Source organism: Aegilops tauschii, chromosome 4 (assembly GCF_002575655.3).
Source record: "Aegilops tauschii subsp. strangulata cultivar AL8/78 chromosome 4, Aet v6.0, whole genome shotgun sequence".
NCBI classification, from domain to species: domain Eukaryota; kingdom Viridiplantae; phylum Streptophyta; class Magnoliopsida; order Poales; family Poaceae; genus Aegilops; species Aegilops tauschii.
In genome coordinates this window covers 513,527,748-513,550,731 of record NC_053038.3, presented here as the reverse complement: position 1 = coordinate 513,550,731, position 22,984 = coordinate 513,527,748, and the positions used below count along the sequence as shown (strand labels likewise).

General features: G+C 43.9%; 2 protein-coding genes and 1 pseudogene across 2 annotated transcripts; 2 read left to right on the top strand and 1 right to left on the bottom strand.

The window, feature by feature from the left end:
- Nucleotides 1–783: 783 nt before the first annotated feature.
- Nucleotides 784–2,449, bottom strand: LOC109772782 (bisdemethoxycurcumin synthase-like). The gene is made up of 2 exons (XM_020331477.4): nucleotides 2,191–2,449; nucleotides 784–2,101 (listed from the first exon to the last, which is right to left on the bottom strand). Exons 1-2 carry the CDS (start codon nucleotides 2,372–2,374, stop codon nucleotides 1,077–1,079), a joined length of 1,209 nt encoding a protein of 402 aa, XP_020187066.1. The 5' UTR covers nucleotides 2,375–2,449; the 3' UTR covers nucleotides 784–1,076.
- Nucleotides 2,450–6,892: 4,443 nt separating this feature from the next.
- LOC109772781 (O-methyltransferase ZRP4-like) lies at nucleotides 6,893–8,696 on the top strand (annotated as a pseudogene).
- A 1,835-nt stretch (nucleotides 8,697–10,531) lies between these two features.
- Nucleotides 10,532–13,350, top strand: LOC109772780 (uncharacterized). The gene is made up of 10 exons (XM_020331476.4): nucleotides 10,532–10,746; nucleotides 10,861–10,915; nucleotides 11,007–11,042; nucleotides 11,145–11,189; nucleotides 11,465–11,548; nucleotides 11,973–12,038; nucleotides 12,153–12,191; nucleotides 12,433–12,532; nucleotides 12,757–13,036; nucleotides 13,127–13,350. The coding sequence occupies exons 1-9, from the start codon at nucleotides 10,616–10,618 to the stop codon at nucleotides 12,906–12,908; spliced, it is 708 nt and encodes a 235-aa protein (XP_020187065.1). The 5' UTR covers nucleotides 10,532–10,615; the 3' UTR covers nucleotides 12,909–13,036; nucleotides 13,127–13,350.
- Nucleotides 13,351–22,984: the final 9,634 nt, after the last annotated feature.

Here is a 22,984-nt window from a genome sequence, read left to right as displayed (position 1 = left end):
GAATAAGCATAAGTATTGTGACATAATGTGTAATAATAGCCCATAATGCAATAAATATCGATATAAAAGCATGATGCAAAATGGACGTATCATCCTGCGTGAATAGTAAACAAAAAAAATAGTAAATATTTTCACAAAATTCTGATTTTTTTGTAGATGTTCAAGTTAGTGTCGCAAACATCCTTGAAAATTTTCATGCGAAACGGAGCAGCGGTGTTTTGCCGATGAAAAAATAAATAGAGTGACATTTTGGGGTAACATCTGGTGTTTTTTTTTGCACAGGCCAAAATATTTCATATTTTTGCCTACAAATTTGTATGTGACAAAGAACACATATAATTTTTGTTGGAACTTTTTTGGCATTTCAAAAAATATTTTCACGCGCAGGAGCGCGTGCTCCCGGGAGAGCACGAACGGATTTCCGATTCTCTTGCTACTTGCTTGGTATTCAAAAACCGAAATATGTAACTATTATTAGCTTTGAGTTGCAGCCAAGCCCTCCGAGAGGCTGAACTGAAACTCATCTTGAGATTGATGAAGTCACCACAGACGCCTCCGTAGTCGACAGAATCGTCTCCTCCCATTGAACGAACATCGCCGGAAAGACTGAATAAATCCATAAAAATATGAGCACCTAACTAGCACAATCCTGGTGGGCTGGTTCCACCACAAATAACCTAATCATCTGAGTTATGTTCAGTTTGCATCTTTTACGTACCTTGATAACATACAGGTGCATATAGCTAGAAAACATGTGGACTGCTAGAAAATATTTGGAGTGCCTTTATATAGGTCTGCATTTTATTTCACCCATTTACTCATTTTTTGAATCATATTACACCCAGGTACATAATTAGGAGTAGCTAGTCGTGTGGGACATGGCTGGACTGAAAGCTTAGGTGCATGACTGACAGAGGTATATATGTGACGTGGCTGTCTGCCTTCTTTGACTACTACTCAGTTGGCTGATGACTTGTGCACTTTGTATGGCACACGCGTACACACAAATACGTATACGTATGTAAGTAGCCCTGGGATGAATATGGGCACCGGCCGTGGATGGATGGACCATCTAGCTAGCGTGGACAGCGGAGCACCATGGCCTCGATCGTGATTCCCGGTCCGAAGGCCAGCAGTGCACCCCACTCCGGCAGCGGGCTCCGGCCCCGGCGCAGCTCGTCAAGCACGAACACGATCGTGGCGCCGCTCAGGTTGCCGTACTCGCGGAGCACATGCCGGCTGGCCGCCAGCTTCTCCGCCTCCAGCATCAGCACCTTGTCTATCTTGTCCAGGATCGGACGCCCTCCTGGGTGCACCGCCCAGAAGAGGTCGTTCCACCTCCCGTTCCCATTCCCAGAGCATGGGGATGGCGGCGGAGGAGCAGCACCACCGTCGTGGTCGTCGTCGTCGACAATGGCGCCACGGAACGCATCGACGAGGCACTGCTCCACGTTCTGCCCGACGAGCGTGGGCACCTGGATGGCCAGGTGGAAGTCGATGCCGCCCCCGGAGACCCGCATGCCCAGCGCGTGCTCCGTCCTGGGAATCGTGGTCTGCGTGGCGGACACCATCTCGAAGATCGGGCGCCGCTCGCCGTCGAGGAAAGGGCCGGCCCCGACGACGACGGCGCCGGCTCCGTCACCGAAGAGCGCGTGGCCGACGATGTTGCCGCCGTCGGGCGCTCCGAAGCAGACGAGCGTCATCTCGGAGCACGCGACGAGGACGCGCGCGCCGCGGTTGTTCTCGGCCAGCTCCTTGGCAAGGCTCAGCGCCCTGCCGCCTCCGTAGCAGCCGTGGAGGCTGAGCATGGTGCGGCTCACCGTGGGGCGGAGGCCCAGCAGCGCGGCCAGCCGGAGGTCGGCGCTCGGGGCCTGGCAGGCGGAGTAGGTGCTGAAGACGAGGTGGGTGATGTCGGCGGCCGGACGGCCCCACTCGGCGATGGCCTTGGCCGCGGCGCACTGCGCCAGCTTTGGCACGGCGTCGGCGGTCATGTCCACGCGGGTGTCCAGCGACGGCAGCTCCCTGTCCAACAGCTCCGGGTGCGCGGCCACCGTCTCCTCCGTCAGGTGGAAGTGCCGCTTCTCGATGCCCGATTTTTCGCCTTCGTGCAACAAGAAAATTCAATTGTTCGTTGAAAATGCATGCATGCAGATTATAGTCGTTGACGTCGGAAAAGAAACATAGTAGTACAGATTCTCTTGAGCTTCTCCTTGAGCTCAGGCAGGTGGTCGCTGTTGGTGACGCGGAAGAGGTTCTCGGCGAAGACGTCCTGGGGCACTAGGACGCCGGTGGGGTTCGCCGTGCCGATGCCGAGCATGGCCGCGTGCCGCCGCGCCGCCGCTCCACCTCTGATTCCACAGCTTCCCATGGCCATGGCCGATCTTTTGGAAGAGTACTATACTTTTTGCTATACTTACGTACGTATCAACTTGCTTGTGAATCTTCCGATGTTTGTGTCTAAGGGATCGGCCAAGCTCGGGCTTTATAGTAGTGGCTGGCTCCGCTGCACTAGCAACCACCTGGTCTGCATGGCATTCATTAATCTCCACCTCACCTCAGGTGCAGCTTCCGGCGCAGCATCCAAACGGTTGGGTGGGCCAAAAAATGGACAAAGCCCAACTCCATTTGGCTCTCACCAATTCCATGGAAGTGGAAGTGAGTAGGTGGAAATTCCTTTAAAGTTCTGTTATAGACATGGGGATTTCAAACAGTTGAGTTGAGGACATGGAGACAAGCAGTGGCGGTCTAGCGGCGGAGCTAGGACTTTGTGAAAGCTTGGGCACACCACAAACTTAAGTATATATCTACAAATGTGGTTTATCAAGAGCCACAATATTTTTGTTTTGACTGTTGAGTATTTAGGGATTCACCTTATAATGAAGTAGTACAAGATTGCTTCTCTAATATAAGTGCTAATACTGAAATCCAGAAATCTTGTATAGTTCTGTAGCATAGATCATACATGTACATAAACATGAGATAAGATAACTGATAATTCGCCAGACACTGGCCACAAGTGAACAACGTAAGTACAAAATCCAATGTCTAAAGATATGGACAAAAGACAATATGTAAGAGAAGAAACAAACTTAAAACTAAACCAGATATAGAGATGGCAACTAAAGTTGTTGTTTCCATTTTTAAAGAATTTCAAGATTATAATGAATCTGCGAAAAGGTCGTGTATATTTACAACTACAGCGGAATAGTATACAAAGTACTCCATCTGTTTCAAAATATTTGAAGTTCTAGGTTTGTCCTATAAGTTAAACTTGCTTATGTTTGACCAAGTTTAGAGAAAATTATATTAACATCTAGAAAATCAAATTAGTTTCACCACAAATTATATTTGCATTCTACACATATTTTTTTGAGCGGGCATTCTACATATATTTGATACTCTAGATAGTAACATATTTCTCTATATACTTGGTCAAACTTTAAGACAAGCCTAAAACTTCAAATATTTTGGAACATAGAGAGTAGTAAATACAATAATTTTTTACTTGAAATATAAGACTTTCCAAAAACCAAAGAAGCTACTATTAGGGCAATAAACAAGCTAAGGGGCACTTTGATTCACATGATCCTAAAAACACAGGAATAGAAAATACGTAGGATTGGAATGTCATGCTCATCTCAACCGTACATGATTTTGGGTTGTTTCATTGCATCATAGGAAAAACAAAGGATTCTTTCAAAGAGGTTTGAGTGGATGCTAAAAGTCCTATAGGAAGTAGTAGAAAGAAATCCTTAGGAAAAATAAGAAACATCTATAAGTTCATGATAAGATCATAACCAACATCTATAAGTTCAAATAAGAAACATTTATTTTTTGGTTACATCGATGTTCTCGTGTATAGTAGATTCGATGTATCAATCTCGCCTCTTCATGTGGGACTGGACACGACAGTGCCACAAGAAGCCAAGCTCATACTAGCTAGCCAGACTACCTCAATTATATTCATGTTGAAAAGATTATACCATAGATAGGCAGGGTGGGAATAAACCATTCAAGTCTGATGTTACACCCTCCATGATATATGTTCAACTTTCCATGTTAATCGCCAAGGCAACTAGCAGTGACGAACGTCATTGGTCCTTACTGCAACTAGGCAATTAAAATGCCACTTACTTCTATTTTGCGCAATGATACTAAAATGTAAACCCTCGTGGAACACATAGATTAAGACAGTCAATATGACATACATATTTACAAAATGTGGGTAATTCAAAAGACTGTATCTGGAGGGTGGATAGACAGATATAACTATCCTAATTAATTTTTCCAAATCATGGTCCAAAAGGCATGAGCATAGACCTAGTACAAAATGGAGGCGCGGTATTCGATCTATTTGTGAAGTGCCACTAAAGTCTAAGAGCATCACTGGCACGGCATTTTAGTTGCACCACGCATAAGTCTCTTTCAAAAGAAGTGTTTTGTGTAGTACACTAGAAGTGATAGTTGCGATGAAGCGAAATATATCCAAGTTTGCATACAATAAAATATATATTTGATTTACTTCCAATTAGCACAAAAGCATAGCATTGAAGGTCTTTTCGAGGAAGAAGAGATAGGAGAATTATAAGCGAGGCACCTCAGATTCATAATGATCCTTATATACTACATAATGCATGATGAATCTACACTTACAACCAAGTCAAGACACACTGGTAAGAAACACTCACAACCAAATAAATCAACGGCATCAATATGCAAGTGCATCCATATGATCATCACTATCAGCCGCTTGATCATAGGACCACCATAAGTAGATTTAATTGCTAGCAGAAATATCTATAGCACAAATACTACCACAAATCCATATGGCCACCACTATCATTTGAGCATGACACATATCATGTACAAAAGGCAGAAGGAGGGCCATGGAGCCCATCCATCGGAGTTGTAGATGGCGGAGGACCCGTCATTGACACAATGGTAACTTATCGCCCTCGAAAGGTCGGGACTACGAAAGTTGCCACACCGTTATTATGAAGTTGACATTGTATTGGTACAAAATGTATCACCTTTCGATACCAATACGGTGGCAACTTGATAAAACACCGGGTGAAAAGTTTAGAGTATTTTTTTCCCGATAATCCATACTCACTATCGAAGCCGTCGTTTCATGAAGCCAACAGTTAAAATTGATTATCAATTGAGCATAAGGTTGAACTATAAAACTTTTTTTCACTTTCTAAATCAAGTTTTAATAAGTTGACGACATCAGTTTCATCCACATGGCCTTGCAATTTCACCTTACCATATATGTGGTCATTTATTTTTTGCATATAAATTGATTGGATTGCTATAGTGCAAACTCGTACACATTGACAGTCTGGAACCGTCCTGCTCTATCCCTCTTGCACGGACGTTTACACATTTTATTTTCCAATTTAAAAATGGTTTGTGTTTGACTTGCCCGAGACAAGTTTTTCTGACTTGTCATGAATGTTGTGTCTTATATAGTTCTTCTTAGTGTCGATTGCCACTTTAATTAGTACTTGTATTGATTTGTTCTTAGCAATAAACAACCAAATTAAGGATTGCCATTGCCTTGACGGCTTGTTTTTGTTGGGGTGTGTTGATCTCTGTCAGTGATTAATTAATTAGGCTGCGTTTGGATGTATAGCTTATCTTGCTCGTTTGAGCATTGCCTATAAAAGCAAGACATGTTGCTCGGTTAGTACTAGCCATGAGCACGCGATGTGTAGGCAGTTGGAGGATGCTTTCATTCTCTTTTCCATGCTGTGGACCAATCCTACTCTTCTCCTTCGGCAAGGTTCTAGAGGCAGGTATTGACTATATTTCCTAACAAAGCCAGATTTTCAAGAGGTACCAAACGTCCTGCTTTGTCTAATGTGGCTAGTATCGTTCTAGCCCAAGATCCAAACACACACTTAGGGCTCTATTGATTTTTGGAGGATTCGAATCCTTAGATTTTTTTTCTATGGTGGCCTTTTGATTCGCATGATTGGAATCCTTAGGGATTTTTTCATAGGATTCATTTGTGCTTCATTTTGGAGAAAATTTTCCATCCACTCAAACCTTTTGGTAGAACTCCTTTGTTTTTCCTGTGCTACAAAACACTCTTCCACCTAAATTCATGTAGTTTTGTATCATATAAGATACAAGATGACATGCCACTCTATTGCTGCGTGTTTCCTGTTCTCGCGTTTTGATAATCCTACGAATCAGAGGCCCTTAGTGTGTCGATGCATAGCACTCAACCACTGCTAGTACAAGTTGCTCCTTGTGTATTTACGTTTGCGAGTTCCTCTTCTTGCCCAGCAATCACTATTGTCTCCTCACCGCATCATGGTGAATTGGCGATAGATCACACACTTTCAGTCGAAGATCATGGTATCTCACTTCTTCGAATAAATCGGTGGAGTACATGCGAGCAGTAGTATTTTGATGGATTGATGGCTTGGTCGTCTTCTTTAGTAGACAGGTGGGGGGTAATGGTCAGATCAAGGAAGAAATGGATCGATGATGCTCCCAAAATGTCGCGGCAATATGCGTGCGTCGCATCTTGTATGTTTCCAAACATGGCCATCTGTTGTTGAAGTATAAATCTATAAATGGAACAACAGATGATCATAAGACTAGCTCCCTATCCTCATCAAATTAAGGGTGAGTCATGCGTATCAGCAAGACGATAATTATTGTGCCCACCTTACTCATGCGACTCAATTCATCAATTTGTTTGACCTAATTAAATGATGGAGCATAGCTCGAGCTTTTGATTATATCTGTAATTATCTAGCTATATTGGATAATCAAAATCTGCTGTTAGAGAGAGAAGAGTAGAAGACACGGTTGTTTGTGTATAAAAGCCGTTGGTAGGAAGAGCTAGGGAATACATCTATCAAAGCTAGTAGCTTTCAATTCACTTGCAGTGAAGTTGGGTAGCTAGCTTAAGCTCTAGCAAGATGGCGCTTAAGCTCTTGGCGGAAGTGAGCCCGCAGGAGTTGCTCGTAGCTCTTGCGGAGCTCCAGAACCACGTGCTCGGCTACGTCAAGTCCATGTCGCTCAAGTGCGCCGTGGACCTCGGCATCACCGACGCCATCCACCGCCGCGGCAGCACCGCCACCCTGGCCGACATCGCGGCCGACACCAAGGTGCGCACCCGGCGAGGGTCGCCGACCTCCGGCGCGTCTTGGAGCTGCTCAGCGAGTCGGGCATCTTCAGCGCCACCGCCTGTGCTCCCAGCAGGAGATGGCGAGCAAGGACGCCCGGTTCAACCGCGTCCTGAACGACGCCATGACCGCGGACAGCGAGCTCTTCCTCGAGGTCACCCTTCTGGATAAGGGCCGCATCTTCCGCGGCCTGAGCTCGCTCGTGGACGTCGGCGGCGGCAACGGCGCGGGCAAGGAGTGATCGCCAAGGCGTTCCCGCGCATCGAGTGCACCGTGCTGGAGCCTGGACTGGACCTCCCTCACGTTGTGGGCCAGGCCGCCGGTGACCATGATAATCTCCGTTTCGTCGCGGGTGACATGTTTGAATCCATTCCACCCACGGATGTTGTCTTGCTCAAGGTATGTCTATGTACCCCATCGACATCACCTAGTATTAATGTGGTCTCATCCTGTCGTACCATTAATTGGCGGGTCCCAAATACTCCCTTCCATTTCATAATGTAGTAGAGTGCATATAGATTTTCTGAATAGTCAAACTAAACAAATTTTGACCGAGTTTACAGAGGAAACTATTTATATACATACAATTCAAACATACAAAACATGAAAATATGACTGATGATGTATCCAATGATATGTATTTGGTTTTAAATGTACATATTTTTGTCTATAAACATGGTCAAAGTTTGTAATGTTTGACTTTTGAAAAAAAATCTATACACACTACATTATGGAACAGATGCAGTAGTCTAAGACCTTTATTTTCTTTCTTATTGTTTCCTTTATCTTATTTCATTCATTGAACCGTCCATCTTTTTTGTTAAAGTTTTTTCTCTATTGGTTCTTATAGTGCAATCAATGTTATCGTTTTCCTCTTCCGCTAAGCTGCTTGTTGTCTTCTTCTTTTCTTCTAAATTGTTTCTTTATATTTGTTCTAGAACATCATGCATGACTGGGGTCATGAGGATTGCATCAAAATACTTCAACATTGCAAGGAGGCCATCGCCACCAAGAACGCCGGAGGGAAGGTGATAATCATAGATATGGTAAGGGGGTCTGCAGATGGCGATAGGAAGATCAGCGAGTGGAAGCCTTACAGAACATGTTCTCAATGTGCATCAACGGCGTGGAACGGGATGAGCGTGAGTGGAAGAGGATCTTTTCTGATGTTGGATTGGGTGACTTACAAGATCATGCCGGTGTTGGGTCCCTACTCAGTCATAGAGATCTACCCATGAAAGCTTTGCATGGTGAACTAGACCTTATACTAATGGACACAATATGTCGAACGCGTATCCCTAAACCGCAACACGTTCGTTGGTATGCCTGCGCATGAATCTAGTGTGGTGTTACTAAGCATGTTACCTTGTGAACATGTGTCTGCAGTGTTGTCATTTTATATCTTCTATTAATTGTAACCATAGATGCTAGAGTTTGTTACTATTGTATTGATGCAACTATGTATCATTTTGAGAGTGTAGATTAGATTTTATTTCTCCGAGCAAGGCGACAATTTTGTATGGTATTTTGAAAAATGTCATTGTTCTTTCACCTTGTTGAAGGAAAAACACTTCTGGTGGCAATGGTCAAGACGAGCCTAGATCTGCGCCGGTGATGCAACCTGACGCCCTCCAAGGGCTATGGGGGCCACCAGCTAGTCGGAGATCGTGAGCGAGTCGACCGGGGTTAGAGCATCTACAACCACAACTCGTAAAATTCGCCCACCAAATGCCCGCGCACACGCTCGATGCGTCCGCGAATAATGACAAGACACACAAAATATTTCCACAACCGGATACTCCATTTGCAAATCATCAAATCCGTATGATTACATGCAACACAAAACAACTCTAAATTTTCACCGGCGACCGCCCGTGTTGTTCTGGCTATGTCCATGTCTGGTGGCCTGCAGCACCCCTCGGAGTGTTTGTGCAGTTGCCGGCAAGGTAGAGTGGGCATGGGACATGCACCGTCTCACGGGACTCGAGGTGCCGCCGTCTTCCATGCCATACTCTTCCTCGTCGGAGTCTGTGCCCTGCATGTCGCCAGTGGATGTGATGTCGATGATGGATTGTCATGGTCGGAGCCGGCAACGTCCACCTTGACACGGTTGCGGTGGCAGGCATTGCCGTGCATCATACGCGTCACCGAAGAGTCCGCCTCCGGCTCACCGACGTCTGTTGCGGCCTCCCGCGCCTGCTGCCTCGCACGGCGGTCATGCCGCGCCATATTTGTGTTGGACGTGAAGTTGTTGTGCACCTTTGATTTCGCGCGCCAATGGAGGGGCTACACATTTACAACGGCGTTTGGACGCCAGACATACAACACCCGCCTTCGATGAGGCAGCGAAACCTACCCTGGGACCGGATCCATGCGCCATTTGGACGGACGCAATGGATTCCCATTGGATGGATCCGAGCGCTGCCATCGGCTGGACTCCTCCCATGAGCGGCAGAGCGCAAGGTGGACAACCATCTCCTCCTCGGGGCCGCGTGGGACGAACTCTGGGTCAACGGATTGGTAGGTGCAGGACTTGGATCCGCTGCCGAGAAGGTCGGAGATCGCCGGTCGGGAGCTTGTGGTCGGAGGGGAGTGGACTGGAGGGGAGTGGAGTGGAGTGGAATGCGGCTAGGGTTATGTGTGCTGAGTGCGGATAGGGTTCATTTTATGTGGGGTCGGGTGGGCCATAGTGGGTCGGATCCGACGTGACGGGTGCGTCCGGGCGTCCTCATATCTGCCCCAGATATGGGATGGATATGGGAGTGTTGGCCAGTCCGGGCGTTTGAGCCGAATTTGTGAGGCGTGGTTGGGTGACAATTTTGCGCCCAGGCAATGACCGGGCAACCCGCTCGGGTGTTTGGGGCAGGTATGGAAGGGCCGGTTGTAGATGCTCTCAGAAGGGAGAATATCATATGGAATCCAATGAAAACCCACGTAAAAACAAAATTTTAAAGTTCCGTAAAAATCTCAAAAAAAAAAGAGGGACATTAAGAGGATAATGCCAAGTTAAAAAACATTAGGGGATGTGAGCTATGGAAAAACCAAAAATCAGCACTAAGTTGTGCCGAACAATAGTGACACTACTCATTGTTGAATCTATTTTTTTTCATAGCTCTCATCCCGTAATGCGTTTTAACTTGAAATTCCGCACAGCAATAGAATATCACCCTTTTAACATCTCGTATTTTTTTAGATTTTTATAAAACTTTCAAACATGATTTTCATGAAGTTTCTGGTTTCCATGTTCTCAGGGTTAGAAATGGTTCGGTCTGGAAGGATGATTCGCCCAATCAGTAACGCTACGAGGTTTCTTCTGAAAAATGTTCCATTGGCCCACATCCTGACGGTATCCTGCTCCTTCTTTCACATCCAACGGTTCACAGGATTCAGGACAGGATACGCTCTCCTACTACAGGTCTACGGCTACACCGGTCAGCGCTTGGCGGCTGTCACTCGCTCCGGGAACCAGGATGCTCGTCGTCGCCGCAGCACAGCTGCCTCTTCTCGCCTCCCAGTCTCCTCGGCGAGACCCGCCGCGGCCACCGAAAGCGCTCGCCGCCATACTGCGCTCGCGCGTCATCGCCTGCCTCCGCGCGCAAGAGTAAGCAGAAGGCTGGTTTCACCCAGTCCACGCTGCCCGCGACCTGTTCGGCGCTTGGCCTCACCGGACTGAACCTTCTGTATTTTTCCTCTATTTGTGTGGCTCCCCTTGCAGTGGCGAGACGGCGATGCAGGCGGCCCACGCGGCCGTTCGCGGCGGCGTCTCCGTGGTGAGTCGGTTGCTCCGATGGATTCTCTTGTTTGTTATGTGTGTTTCATTTCTTGTCCCTGGTGCTAACAAGCATGTGCAATGTTGTTCAGCTAGAAATTGTAATGTCCACTCCTGGAGTGCTAGAGGTGGGTGTGGCCTTTCTCGCTATTCTTCTGAAATTTTGCACTTCTACCATTATCGTTGCTCTCTTTGGTAGCATTTTGATTGATTGGTACACCTTCTAGCAGGTTGTTGAGGATCTTCGCAAGAGTTACCCTTCCTTGACATTTGGGGTGAGTCTCTGGCATTACTTGGTAGATTTTTTGCCTCATTGCCTGAACACATATGGCTTCTCAGCTAACAGCTAACTGCTTTTTAGCATCAAGCCTGGTCACTTTTTACGTAACCTTAAAAACGTTATACTCTTATTACCAAGTACAATGTCAATAGTTTCTACAATCTTTACAATTGAACCGAGCTGTCCCACGCAACCCCAGGTACGCTAACTGTAAGCATCAATGTTAAGTTGCTCATGATACGTTCTGGTTTTTCTGCACCCTGTACTTAGGTTGGTACGGTCTTAAATGCTGATGATGCAAGGAAAGCCATTAGAGCTGGTGCACAGTTTCTCATGAGCCCTGGCACAGTCATGGTAAGAGTCAGTACTATTTCATTTGTAATAATGTTTATTATTTACTTGAAATTCACATGTTTCCGATTACTAGTTATACACATCACTAGGGACATTCTCTGTAAAGTTCGTCAGTGTCACATATTTTATATCAGAGATCCTTATAGGCTTGTAATTTAGGCTTTAGGGTGTCAATACTTTAATTTTGCAAATTCGATCCCTTCACTTCCAATTACGTCGACATATCTAATACTCCCTCCGTCTCAAAATAAGTGTCTTAACTTTATACTAACTTTAGTACGAAGTTGTACTAAGGTTGAGACACTTATTTTGGGACGGAGGGAGTAGAAATCTACCATCTGTTATATCATATTTGGTGATTGTACTGTTTGTATGCTATACAGCATATAAATGTTAATCAATTCTTTCAATCTTATTGTTTAAGGAAATACTTCATGATCTTGACGGAAGTGAAGTTCTATATATTCCAGGAGTGCTTACTCCAACTGAGGTATGTACCACATGCCACATATGGTATGAACTTGCATGAAAATTCATTGGTGCAATTCAGAGTAGCGTGACCTAATTCTTATTCTCACGTCTTTGCTATATCTGAGTTTTACAGGTTATATCTGCTTGCAATGCTGGTGCTAAAGTCGTTAAGGTTTCATTGCTTATACCTCTCCTCTTGTAGTTATAGTAGAGACATATCAGAGCATTAATAATATATTAGATGATAACTTTTGCCAGACATTGTAAAGCAATGTATTTCCTTACAACCATTTTGTTTGTATACTAACTAGCAAAATGTGTCACTTTATTTTGTGATGAATAAATGTGTTAGTTTTCTGTTCTGCTTATAGGCATCTGACACCTTGCTTGTTTGTGTGGTCTACTTTAATTAGGTGTACCCAGTTTCAGCGATTGGTGGAGAGATGTACATGTCTGCTCTAAAGAAACCATTTCCTCTTGTACCAATGGTTGCTTCGCAAGGAATTACCATAGGTAGATGGCCTTGTCTAGTATCCATCGTCCCTATTTTCTTTTCCCTTTTTGCGAATATCGTCCGTATCTTCTGTTGGTGTCTAAGTAGCAACCTTAAGTGTCTGTTTCATAGCACTGAGACTCTTTCAAAGAAACAGAGTAATGAAGCAACTTATTCGAAGTGTAAATATCGGTTAGCTGTATGATACTATTCACTCTGATGCTATGGCCACTGTTGTATACAGGTTCAATCAAGTCGTACATGGAGGCAGGGGCATCTGCAGTGGTGCTGTCCGATGCTATCTTCGACAAAGAGTTGATGAGAGAAAGGGATTTCATTGGAATTTCAGCGCTCGCAAATCAGGCCACTTTACAGGCATCACAGTGTGGAAGATGAGGCAAAACCAAAAACTGAGTGCTGTGCAAGCATTGCAGTTCAGAAAATGGGACACAGTGCTTGCCTAATATTGCTTGGCTGGGATTAACATGCCATCCACTTACATTCCCTGCTCTGCATGAGAAGAGGTAAGACAACTGAAATCTTATCAACGGGTAGAACAGAAATGGTTTAATCTGTTCCGAAGAAAACTAATCCAGAATAATATCTCTTTTCAGGGAGAAGCCAGTTCTGTTTCCCTGGTACTGAAGCCCCCGGCAAGGTCTGCACAGTCGGCTCGCCACCGTTGCCACCCCAGCGCAGCCGACAGATGGCTAGTTAATATAGGAAATTAATCCAAACTCATTTAACTGCTGCTACTATTCGACAAGTCCACATTCATTGACTCTCATCAACTTTTATTATGGCTCATTGGCTAGTGCCCAGCTCCAACTCTGACCAACACTAGTACATGCGTCCTGAAGAAACTCTGAACCTCACGCACAGTGCACGGCTACGGTGGTAACTCTGAACTAGACCAGCATCACCACCAGCACAAGGAGGCTGCCTAGCATGATCGGCCACAGAGCAGCAGCAGCAGTCGTAATCGCCGCCGAGCCGCACCTGCATGCCGCCGCTGGTCGAGTTGTTGGAACAGCCACTCGCATGTGGTGTTGTCGACTGGCCCAGGACGGGCGTACACCGTGCAAACCCACATTCTGATCCCGGCGGTGTATTGCTGAACATCGTCCTCTGCCGCCGTTGTAGTCGTACCTGAAGCTATTGATGATCAGGAAGTTCAGATTGTTTCATATGTACGTATGTGGGTTGGCAGTTGGGCGTGGGTTGGAGATCAAGTGGCTGTGGTTACATTGCACTACATACCGGAGTGCAGCAGCAGCAAAAGGGCAAGGCTCAAGATGCTGATGGGGCGTCCTTTGTCTTCATCTCTGTTCGGCACAAGTTCATAGCAGAAGAATATGTTGTTATATGAAGTCATATCAGTAAAATGGAATAGGGAAAGACAGAAGAGGAGATAATCCTTTAAAACCAACCAGAAACAAAAACAACATCATGAATATACGTTCAATTACATGTTTGCAGTTTCAGGTATAAACATAGTATAGCTAGTAAAAAAAAATGTTCATCGAGTATTTCAAAATGTTCATCGTTTCTTTGAAAGCGTGTATCATGTACTCCCTCCGTTCCTAAATATTTGTCTTTCTAGATATTTCAACAAGTGACTGCATACGGAACAAAATGAGTGAATCTACACTCTAAAATATGTCTATATACATCCGTATGTGGTAGTCCATTTGACATCTCTGGAAAGACAAATATTTAGGAACGGAGGGAGTATTTTCAAAAGACCTTGTGTATTTTCAAATATGTCATATTGTTTTCAGAAATATTGCACGAAATTTTTTTATATACATTTTTAGTAATGCAAGATGAACGATCTGTAGTACGCGCTGAGCATTTTTTTTTACTTTTTCCTTTAATTCTTTTTATGATTTCTTGTGTTTTCCCTTTTTTTTTATTTCTTAGTTTTTCTTGTTCTAACATATTTTTATTTTTCTTTCTTAGGAAAATATAAAATGCAGATAACATGATTTTTTAGCGCATGCTTTTTTAATAAAAAATGAATATTTTTTAAATACACGATGAACAGTTTTAACACACAATGTGTATTTTCTGAAATACTAATATACATTTTTAATACACAATGGACATATTTTAAGATGTTGAACATCTTTTAAGAGACAATGAATATTTTAATGAATAAATGATGAATATTTTCTAAAACACAAAGAAACATCTTCTTAATAAACAAGTGAAGAATATTTTCTAGAATACATGACGAATATTACTCAATAAATGATGAATATTTTTAATTACAACATGAACGTTTGTGAAATACAGGTTGACAAATTTCTAATGCACAATGACCATTTTTCAAATACCCAATGAAAATTTTTAACACCCAGAAATTTTGATAAACATATTTTTAAAATATATATTTTTAGAAAATTTCAAAAAATTAATTAAAAGGTGAAAGAAAAAAAATAAATATAAAAAGGATTAAAATAGTACCTATTCCGCGTCTCAAAGACCTCAGAGGGTGGGTGTGTGCTGGGAGAAAATTTGATAGTATAGTTTTTCTTCATGGGCCGGATCCAACTCATCTCCCTGTGGTGAGATGAAACTCGCTACATTCGACTTATAGACGCAACCCCCTCCCGTAGCGAATTTTTTCTGCTTCATTGGTTACACAAGAGCAGGAATGACTATACGACCGCATTTTTATTTTGACTATTTGATTGTCTTTTATTTGTTGCATAGACCCTTTTACTTTCCAATTTAATCCATTCCTATTCGCAAGTTTTGTCCAATTCTACATCAAGTGTATTTTTGTGCTTCTTTTCTGCTCATTGTTTTTTTTTTCTGCTCATTGTTTTGATCTGCAATAGTTCGGTTATTCTTGCATTTCTTATTCTTTAACTCTTATTTCTGTTTCTTAGTTTATACTTATTTTTAGTGCAATAGTAATTTAGAGTTTTTTACATGTTTTCCTTCACGTTATCCCATGACAGTGTGATTTGGTCCAATTATAGTTACACAATTATTTGTGTTAGATTTAAGTCTAATTGAATAGTTTGATTTATCATTAGCTTAAGCTTTGAGGTGTTTAATATTATTTTCCCTAAATGCAATATACTTAATATAATTTTTTAGTTTTTCATTGCAAAGGATTAAGGGATCTATGCAAATTCACAATTTTTTCATGGACACGATGTTTTGGCTCTCAGGTGTATCTGCTTCTGGTGGTGAACAGTAAAATAAAACAAATACTAGAAAAAATCTTTTTTTTTCATAGAAGATGTTTGAGTGTGATGTCCGTGCCAACTTCCATCATGGTTGAACATCAGAGCAACTCTCGGTAAAAAAAGACAAATTTGGGGGATGTGAGGAAGTTTACTCTTTAGTCTTTACACACTGTTCAGACTGAGTTTGTCTTTTTTGCTGAGAGCTGCTCAAATGTCCAAATATGATGGAATTTGGCACGGATATCACACACTACAACTTTTTCATGCAATTTTTTCTTCAGATTTTTATGAATTTGTCTAGTATCTTTTTTTGATTTTGCTGTTCCTCGGGAGCAGATGAGCCTGGGCTCAGAAATGAATATTCATTTTTTCACCCATTTCTATAACTTTGTCATTTTAATCTAAAATATAATGAATTCTAGACCTATTGGTTCAAATTTTTATGGTATAAACCGATGGTAGAAAAAAACAACATGACCTAAAGTGTGGTGTTTAAAAACAATTACATTTAGGACCTAAAGGATAAGAAATATTTTTATTTTAGAACAGGGTGTATCATAAATTTTGAATAATTAATTAAGAGACAATTAAGATTTTGGTCGCGCATGTGCACATGCAACTGTGATGGTCATATAGGCAACACAATCAGTTATTTGTTTTGAAATCATAGGTCGGTATTGGGCTGCAATCTCGTACCATGTCGTGTACTCCCAGCATCTCGTACCATGTCGGTTATTTCGAACCATTATAGGTATTTCGAACGATTTTGAACTGTTACATTCCTTCAACTGTGATGGAGTAAGCTTTAACACGGAGTAAATAAAGTGCGAGGCATGAGATGAATTTTCGACCTTGCGAGGCACTACACCAGGATCCACTAATCATTTATCATCGGGCATGCAACGGCAGCCAGTAAAGCGTCATTATCTTGGTATACCTTTGTCTGCTAAATTCTGAGACCGCCAGAAGCTCTTCAACTCTTGGTGGTGCCTACTTTAAGCTGTATGCATGCAACAATGCTAGAGTCTTTGTGTGGATTAATGGTTGCCTGCTATGGTGCATGCATGCGACACTTGCAGAAGTTGGTTGTACGTAGCTTTAAACATGCACGGTTACAAATTCTAAGTTTTGCTAAATTTCAAAATATACTGCAGCCAATGCATGGATCTGACGAGCCCCAGGTCGCCCCTGCGGGCGACAGGGGCGAACCCTAGCGCGATGCCGCGGCCCCCTCCCCTCCAGGTCCTTCGCCCCCGCCGCCGCCGGGCAAAGCCCGGCCGGCGTGGGTGGCGGCAGGGATCTCGTTCATCTCTGCTTGGGTCTTGGGTTGACGCGGGACGACCCTTCTCAGGTGGAGGCGTAGGGCTGCCGCGGGGCTCCTCGGCGCGGCGGCGGGCGGGCAGGGCGGCGACGTGTGCGTCCCAGGGCGGCGCGGTGGCATGCTCCTGCTTCTCCAAGGCACGACAACTGCGAGGGATTCGTCTCGAGCGGGAGCGGACGGGCGGCGCACTATCCAGGTCCGTCTGGATCTGGCTCCACAAGTCTGTTCGCGGCGCGGGTGGTGGAGGAAGGCCGGCTGGGCCTCTGCAGGGTGGTGGGGCGCCGCTGGTGCCCGGGATCTGACCTCGATATTGCGGCGGCGGCATGGTGGGTCTGGTCTCTGGTCAGATCTGATCCGGCCGGTGCGGCCTCCATGCGCGGAGGCGGTGATCGGTAGCGGTCCCGTGCACACGATGCTGGATGGAGGGTCCTCGAGCGTATCCGGGGTGAAAATCCTACTCTTGGCACGTTGCTAAGGTCGGCGATGCCGGTGTTTTTCTGCGTCGTCCCCTTCTTGACATCGTCGTGGAGAAGCTCTAGACCCCTATCCGCTACCTCTGGGGGAAACCCTAGATCAATCGATCGGCTGACGGCGGCGCTCATATGTCGTACCCCTCTTGAGGCCGTCATTCTTGGAGGTGTGCATAGGCTCGAGGGACCAATGTACGACATCTATAGTGGAGCCGCGTTTCATGTGACGCATCGACATCGTGGAGTCTCGGCGGTGAGGCGCAGCAAAGTCTCGGCGACGGATGCGTGATGATGAACGTGCGTAGGGAAGGAGGCGATGTCTGGCGCCGTGGGGGCGTCGACGGCAGGCCTGACAAGGTCGATGCGTCAGTACCTGCTCTGAAGTTGGATTGATGGAAGACGACGGCGACGACTGTGAGAGTGCGTCAGACTGGTTTGTGCTCCAGACCCGGTATGTAGCTTGGTCGGGGCCTCCGGCATTAGATGTTAGGCTAGGTGAGAGGTCTGGGTATTCGGCTCACACTTTCTGCATCCCTTTATCAATGGATAGGAGTAGCGACAGATGTTGCCAAGATGACGGCTTCAGAGATATTGATGTATTACTTTGTAAGATCTTTATGAATAATTAATAAAGTGGCTGCATGCATCTCCAGATGCAAAAGTCGAGGGTTATCCTCCTTTTCAGAAAAGAAAAAGAAAATGAAGAAGAGACGAAAAATGTACTCCCTCCCTCCCATAACATAAGAGCGATGCGCTCTTGCTCTTAGCGCAGCGCTCTTATGTTATGGGAGGGAGGGGAGTAGTACCAAATAAAGAGCGCTGCGCTCTTATGTTATGGGAGGGAGGAGAGTTGTACCAAATAAATCACGGGTGCACATGTGCAGCCAAACAAATAGTACTATAGCGCGCCATGGTTGAATACATGAAACACTTGGAGCACACGGAGACATTCAATGTTGCATGCACTGATGTTCGTACATGGCCAGGTGAGTCTTCGTACATGTGCGTGCCTGCGGATAGCTGCTCTCCCTCCCTCCTTCCCTTTTCAGCTCTTCAAGGAACATATGTATTTTTTTTTTACGATTTCTTGCAAATTCTCACTACCTTTGTAACTTAATATAAGACTTTTTAACACTAGGACTGTATTTTATATTCAGTCACGGAGGGAGTAAAAAGTTATTTCCGACCAACATTCAGCCATAAATAAACTTTCTAGTTCTTCTCATAAAATGGTTTTCTGAAATGACAATGGGGAGCGAAAAACAGTTCTCCTTAATAATTTTATTAAAACACAAAGCAAATTCTGAATGCGGAATCTAACAGCTCAAAACCGTTCGAAATACCTATAATGGTATGAAAAAGAAAAATCTCTGCTAATTGAAAAGGAAAACACCATCCACAACATTCTGGATCCCCTCGTCATCAGCCAAACTATCTTCCTCCTCCTCTTCCTCAACCACTGCACAAACACTCAAATCGCAGCCATGACGACGCTTCATCTCCTTGCCGTCATCACCTTTCTCACGGTTTTGTCCACCAAACCGCCGTTTCGCCCGTGGGGAGGAAGGTGAAGCCACGTACCTCCTCGAGTCAGAGGCGCTCAGCACTATGATGGCATCCTCCAGGCCGACCACGTCACCGTTGCATCCCCTCACCATTCCTCCCCCCATGATGTGCATCTTCGAATCGCGATCCAGTCGGTCGATGCCATCCATCAATATAACGCGGTGAGGGTTCTCCGCGATCGCTTCGAACAGCCTCGCTCCGAGGTCGCCGTCATTGTCCGGTGATCTCTGCCTCTTGAGGGCGAGCTTGCCGTTGTGTGTGCGAATGTTAGGGCTACCCTGAAGCTGGACCGTGGTGAACTCGGCGTATGAGCCAAACACGAGCCTCGCGAGCTCCTGAGCGACCGCCACCTTGCCGCCATAGTCCCTTCCTAGGAAGAGAAGACAGGTCGCCTTCGTCGAGGACAACAAGCTAGGAATAGTCCTCGTCACGCCGGATCTGCACCGGAGCACCGTGCACGATATGCCGGGGATGATGTTCCCGTGACGCGGAACGCGCAGCTCAAGCGCGTTGCAGAGGATATTGAGATTTGTCGCGGTGAGCTCCGTGAACTTCGACCGTCGGCAAGCAGCCTGCATGCATGTGTCAGACACTCACGGCCGGGCAATTAACTAATCGGGTTCACCACCTCACGAGTGAAATACAGTAGACACATACAAAATGTGTTATACGTACGTCTGCCTGAAGACTGGCGCCGCAGTATGTTGACCTGACGCAAGTTGTATCTTTGTAGCGGCGGAGCCACGGAGGAATGCTCGCCGTTGTTGCGCCAAAGATGGCCGGTCGTCCTGCTCCTGTTTTTGCATTGCTAGATTGACACTCACTGCAAGAGAAACACTGGGAATATTTATTAGCGGACATGTCTAGATGTTTACTTCAAGCAAATTTCTTGGAAATATCAAAATAGTGAAGCATGCACATACACCGGAAAAATTAGTGGCCAATTTTGTTGCCAAATGACATACTTTACTTACATGGCAAGTTCATACAGGCAAAAAAAAATCATCATCAGTAATTACCAATAAATACAATGTAAAAACAGATTCCATGGAGTATAGTTTTTTTTTGCGGATACCCATGGCGTATCCAAGGCCTCTTTCCAATACATTGATGCTTAGATGAGGTGCTAAGTGGATTAAAGATCTTAGCAACACTAGTCTCCTCAATGCACAGGTCCTTAACTTTTGTAACTAAGATTCCCTCGTGGAATTGTTTAACAATTAAACTCCTTCGTGCATTGGCTGGTAGTCATTTTACATAGGTCCACGCGCTTAGCACGGTTCTTCCTGCGGTCACCATAATGCTCTCTCTCTCCTCTTTAATTGCTTTGCGACATCACTTTTTTACCTATGTGACACCATTAGCACATATACCCATGGAGCACTGGGAATGTCCTAAGACTAGCCACAGTGGGAGTAACTTCAACAGTAACGTCGAGTCCAACTCAGCAAATTTGCTTATGTGGCAATGAGTTAATGAGGAGAGAGGTAGTTTGAGTAACTTAGCTAGTTACTGTAACATCACATGTCCAATGCAATATGAGTCTATAACATAATAAATGAAGCTTTGCATGACACCACACTTATGTTACTACCCACTATGAAGGTAGTAACATAGCCTAGGGATATGTGTATGTTACTCTCCATTGTGGCTAGTCTAATGATACTTATTTGGTGTGGACTCTATCTGTATGTTCTGACAACTTCTAGTTAGGACCACCAATGATGCCACCTTACTGGTACCAAAGTTACTACTATGTCATAACTTGTAACATATAGCCTGGAGACTGCAGTACTTTTATGCCTTAACAAAAGAGTCCAATTTCGTTTGTTAAAACGTAAGTTACCACTCAATGGTTTAAGAAGTCGTAACTGTGTCTGGTAGACTAAATAGGACGGTAACTCACGTGTTATTATGTGGTAACAGAAGCGGGAAACAAAATTTTAAGAACATACCCAAGTTACTTTGATCTTGTTTTGTAACCCTAGTTGATATGATGTTGATGGTAAAAACCAATTATCAACCAAACAAATAGTTTAAGCTACAAAATGTTTTAAATTAAGAAATCAGGTTTCGGTAAGGTGATGTGGTTCTTTTTGAATGCAAGTTTTCCTTTGCATGCAAATGAAATGGTTGACATCCATGTTACTCATTTACTTGGCATGCAATGGGAGCAGATGAAAAGGCAGACACACGCTAATCGAAATGTGTCGCGTGGGAGAGACGGAGCATGGACATTGGTCTCTTATAAAACTGAACTTGATAAAGCTTGAGTTTGAAAAAGAAACTATGTGCACTATATTTTAAAATGGAGTAAGTATCTTTCTTCATATATGCATGATTTCATAAGAGATGGTTTAGGAGGCCTCAAATCCATGTTCTAGCCCAATTCACCCTAAAGAAAACAAATAAGAAATAATACTACTTTTTTGGGTCTAAAGATGTTAATTCTAATGACCCAGTCCCTCCTAATGGCTTACGGCTAGGTGTATACCCTTATACAAAGTGTGTGCAATTGAACTTTTTCAACAATATAGGAATATACTTATAAAGCAAAAGTGAAAATAATGCTATTAACATCATCATCATCATCAATAAATATCTCAAATTCGAGTGTAAAATAACTTATTTACACCCAAGGTGATGAATATCATTATCATATATTGATATATGTATATCACTCATAAGTTATTTTACACTTGAGTTTTTTTATACATTGTTGCATTTAGAATTTACGTTTGGTATATGGATAATTACATTCATATTGATTCACTACACAAAATCTGTATAAGAAAAATATGATATAAGTCATAAAACCACAAAATTTACATTTTTATATATAGTATTCTTATATACTACTCTCTCCATTCTATAATGTTGTGCATATAGATTTAATAAAGTCAAACCTCACAAAATTTGATCAAGTTTTTTAAGAAACACATTTATCTAGAATGCGAAGCATATATTATTAAATTCATTAATATATGTTGTTTCATTATATATTTGATATTATAGATATAAAATAGTTTTTCTTTATAAACTTGATCAAACTTTGCAAAATTTGACTTTTGAAAAAATCTATACATAAAAGAGAGGGAGTATATATGCAATAGCTGAATGTCTGCTTATTTTTATTTCTATAATTTAAGAAAAGCAATCTTTTCATACTTTCTGGTCAAGCGTCACTAAGTGGCTAAAAAAACATTTGGCATCACCGTCCGGCACTACCAGTGTGCAATGTCAAGCGACATCATAAAATTTGGGCTAGCCGCATTAATACGCTTATGATTAACTATAGTTTATCTATATGCATAAGTATTATCGAATTGGCATTACTAGGTCTGACTCCTGGCGCCGCCACTGGGCACCATTGACCGTGGCCGCTACTCCGGCAGCACCTTGGAACCGTCAACCGCGGTCCGCAGCTGCTGCTCTAGCAGCGTCTTGGAACCACTGGAGGTGGAGCGTTTCTTTCCATCGCCTGACATGGCCACTGGAACGAGGCTCTGTTGTCAATTGTGAGCCCAAACTACCGACTAGTAAGCTATCGAGGATCTGACAAAGTAGAGGAATGACGATCTAGACTGCAGCTAGCGCAAGCTACAATACATGCACGCACATAGATGAACTGGAGTGTCACTGGTATATTCCAACTAGTAGGTAAACTCAATGCAAACATAAAAATAAAAAATAGTAGCTAAACTGCACTAGTACTTCTGCCTTGTACTAAAGCTAGCTCACGGACACACTTAGAGAGCGGTGCAGTACTGGTTCACTGCTTTGCACTGGATGGAGTAATTTACAACGGGAGGAGTGCCCTTATATAGCACCTACAAACCGACTTGAGTACGCACGAGCTGATGTCAAATGCCTAAGTGACTTTATGGCTTGCTTGTTTCAGCTCAGCCTTTT

Excerpts from the sequence above, each read along its gene's own strand:
- LOC109772782 (XM_020331477.4), bottom strand. The coding sequence starts at position 2,374 with ATGGCCATGGGAAGCTGTGGAATCAGAGGTGGAGCGGCGGCGCGGCGG. Across the intron at positions 2,102-2,190 it reads GGAGAAGCTCAAGAGAATCT|GCGAAAAATCGGGCATCGAG; the intron begins GTACTACTATGT and ends TGTTGCACGAAG.
- LOC109772780 (XM_020331476.4), top strand. The coding sequence starts at position 10,616 with ATGCTCGTCGTCGCCGCAGCACAGCTGCCTCTTCTCGCCTCCCAGTCT. Across the intron at positions 11,549-11,972 it reads TGAGCCCTGGCACAGTCATG|GAAATACTTCATGATCTTGA; the intron begins GTAAGAGTCAGT and ends TTATTGTTTAAG. Across the intron at positions 12,533-12,756 it reads TTCGCAAGGAATTACCATAG|GTTCAATCAAGTCGTACATG; the intron begins GTAGATGGCCTT and ends TGTTGTATACAG.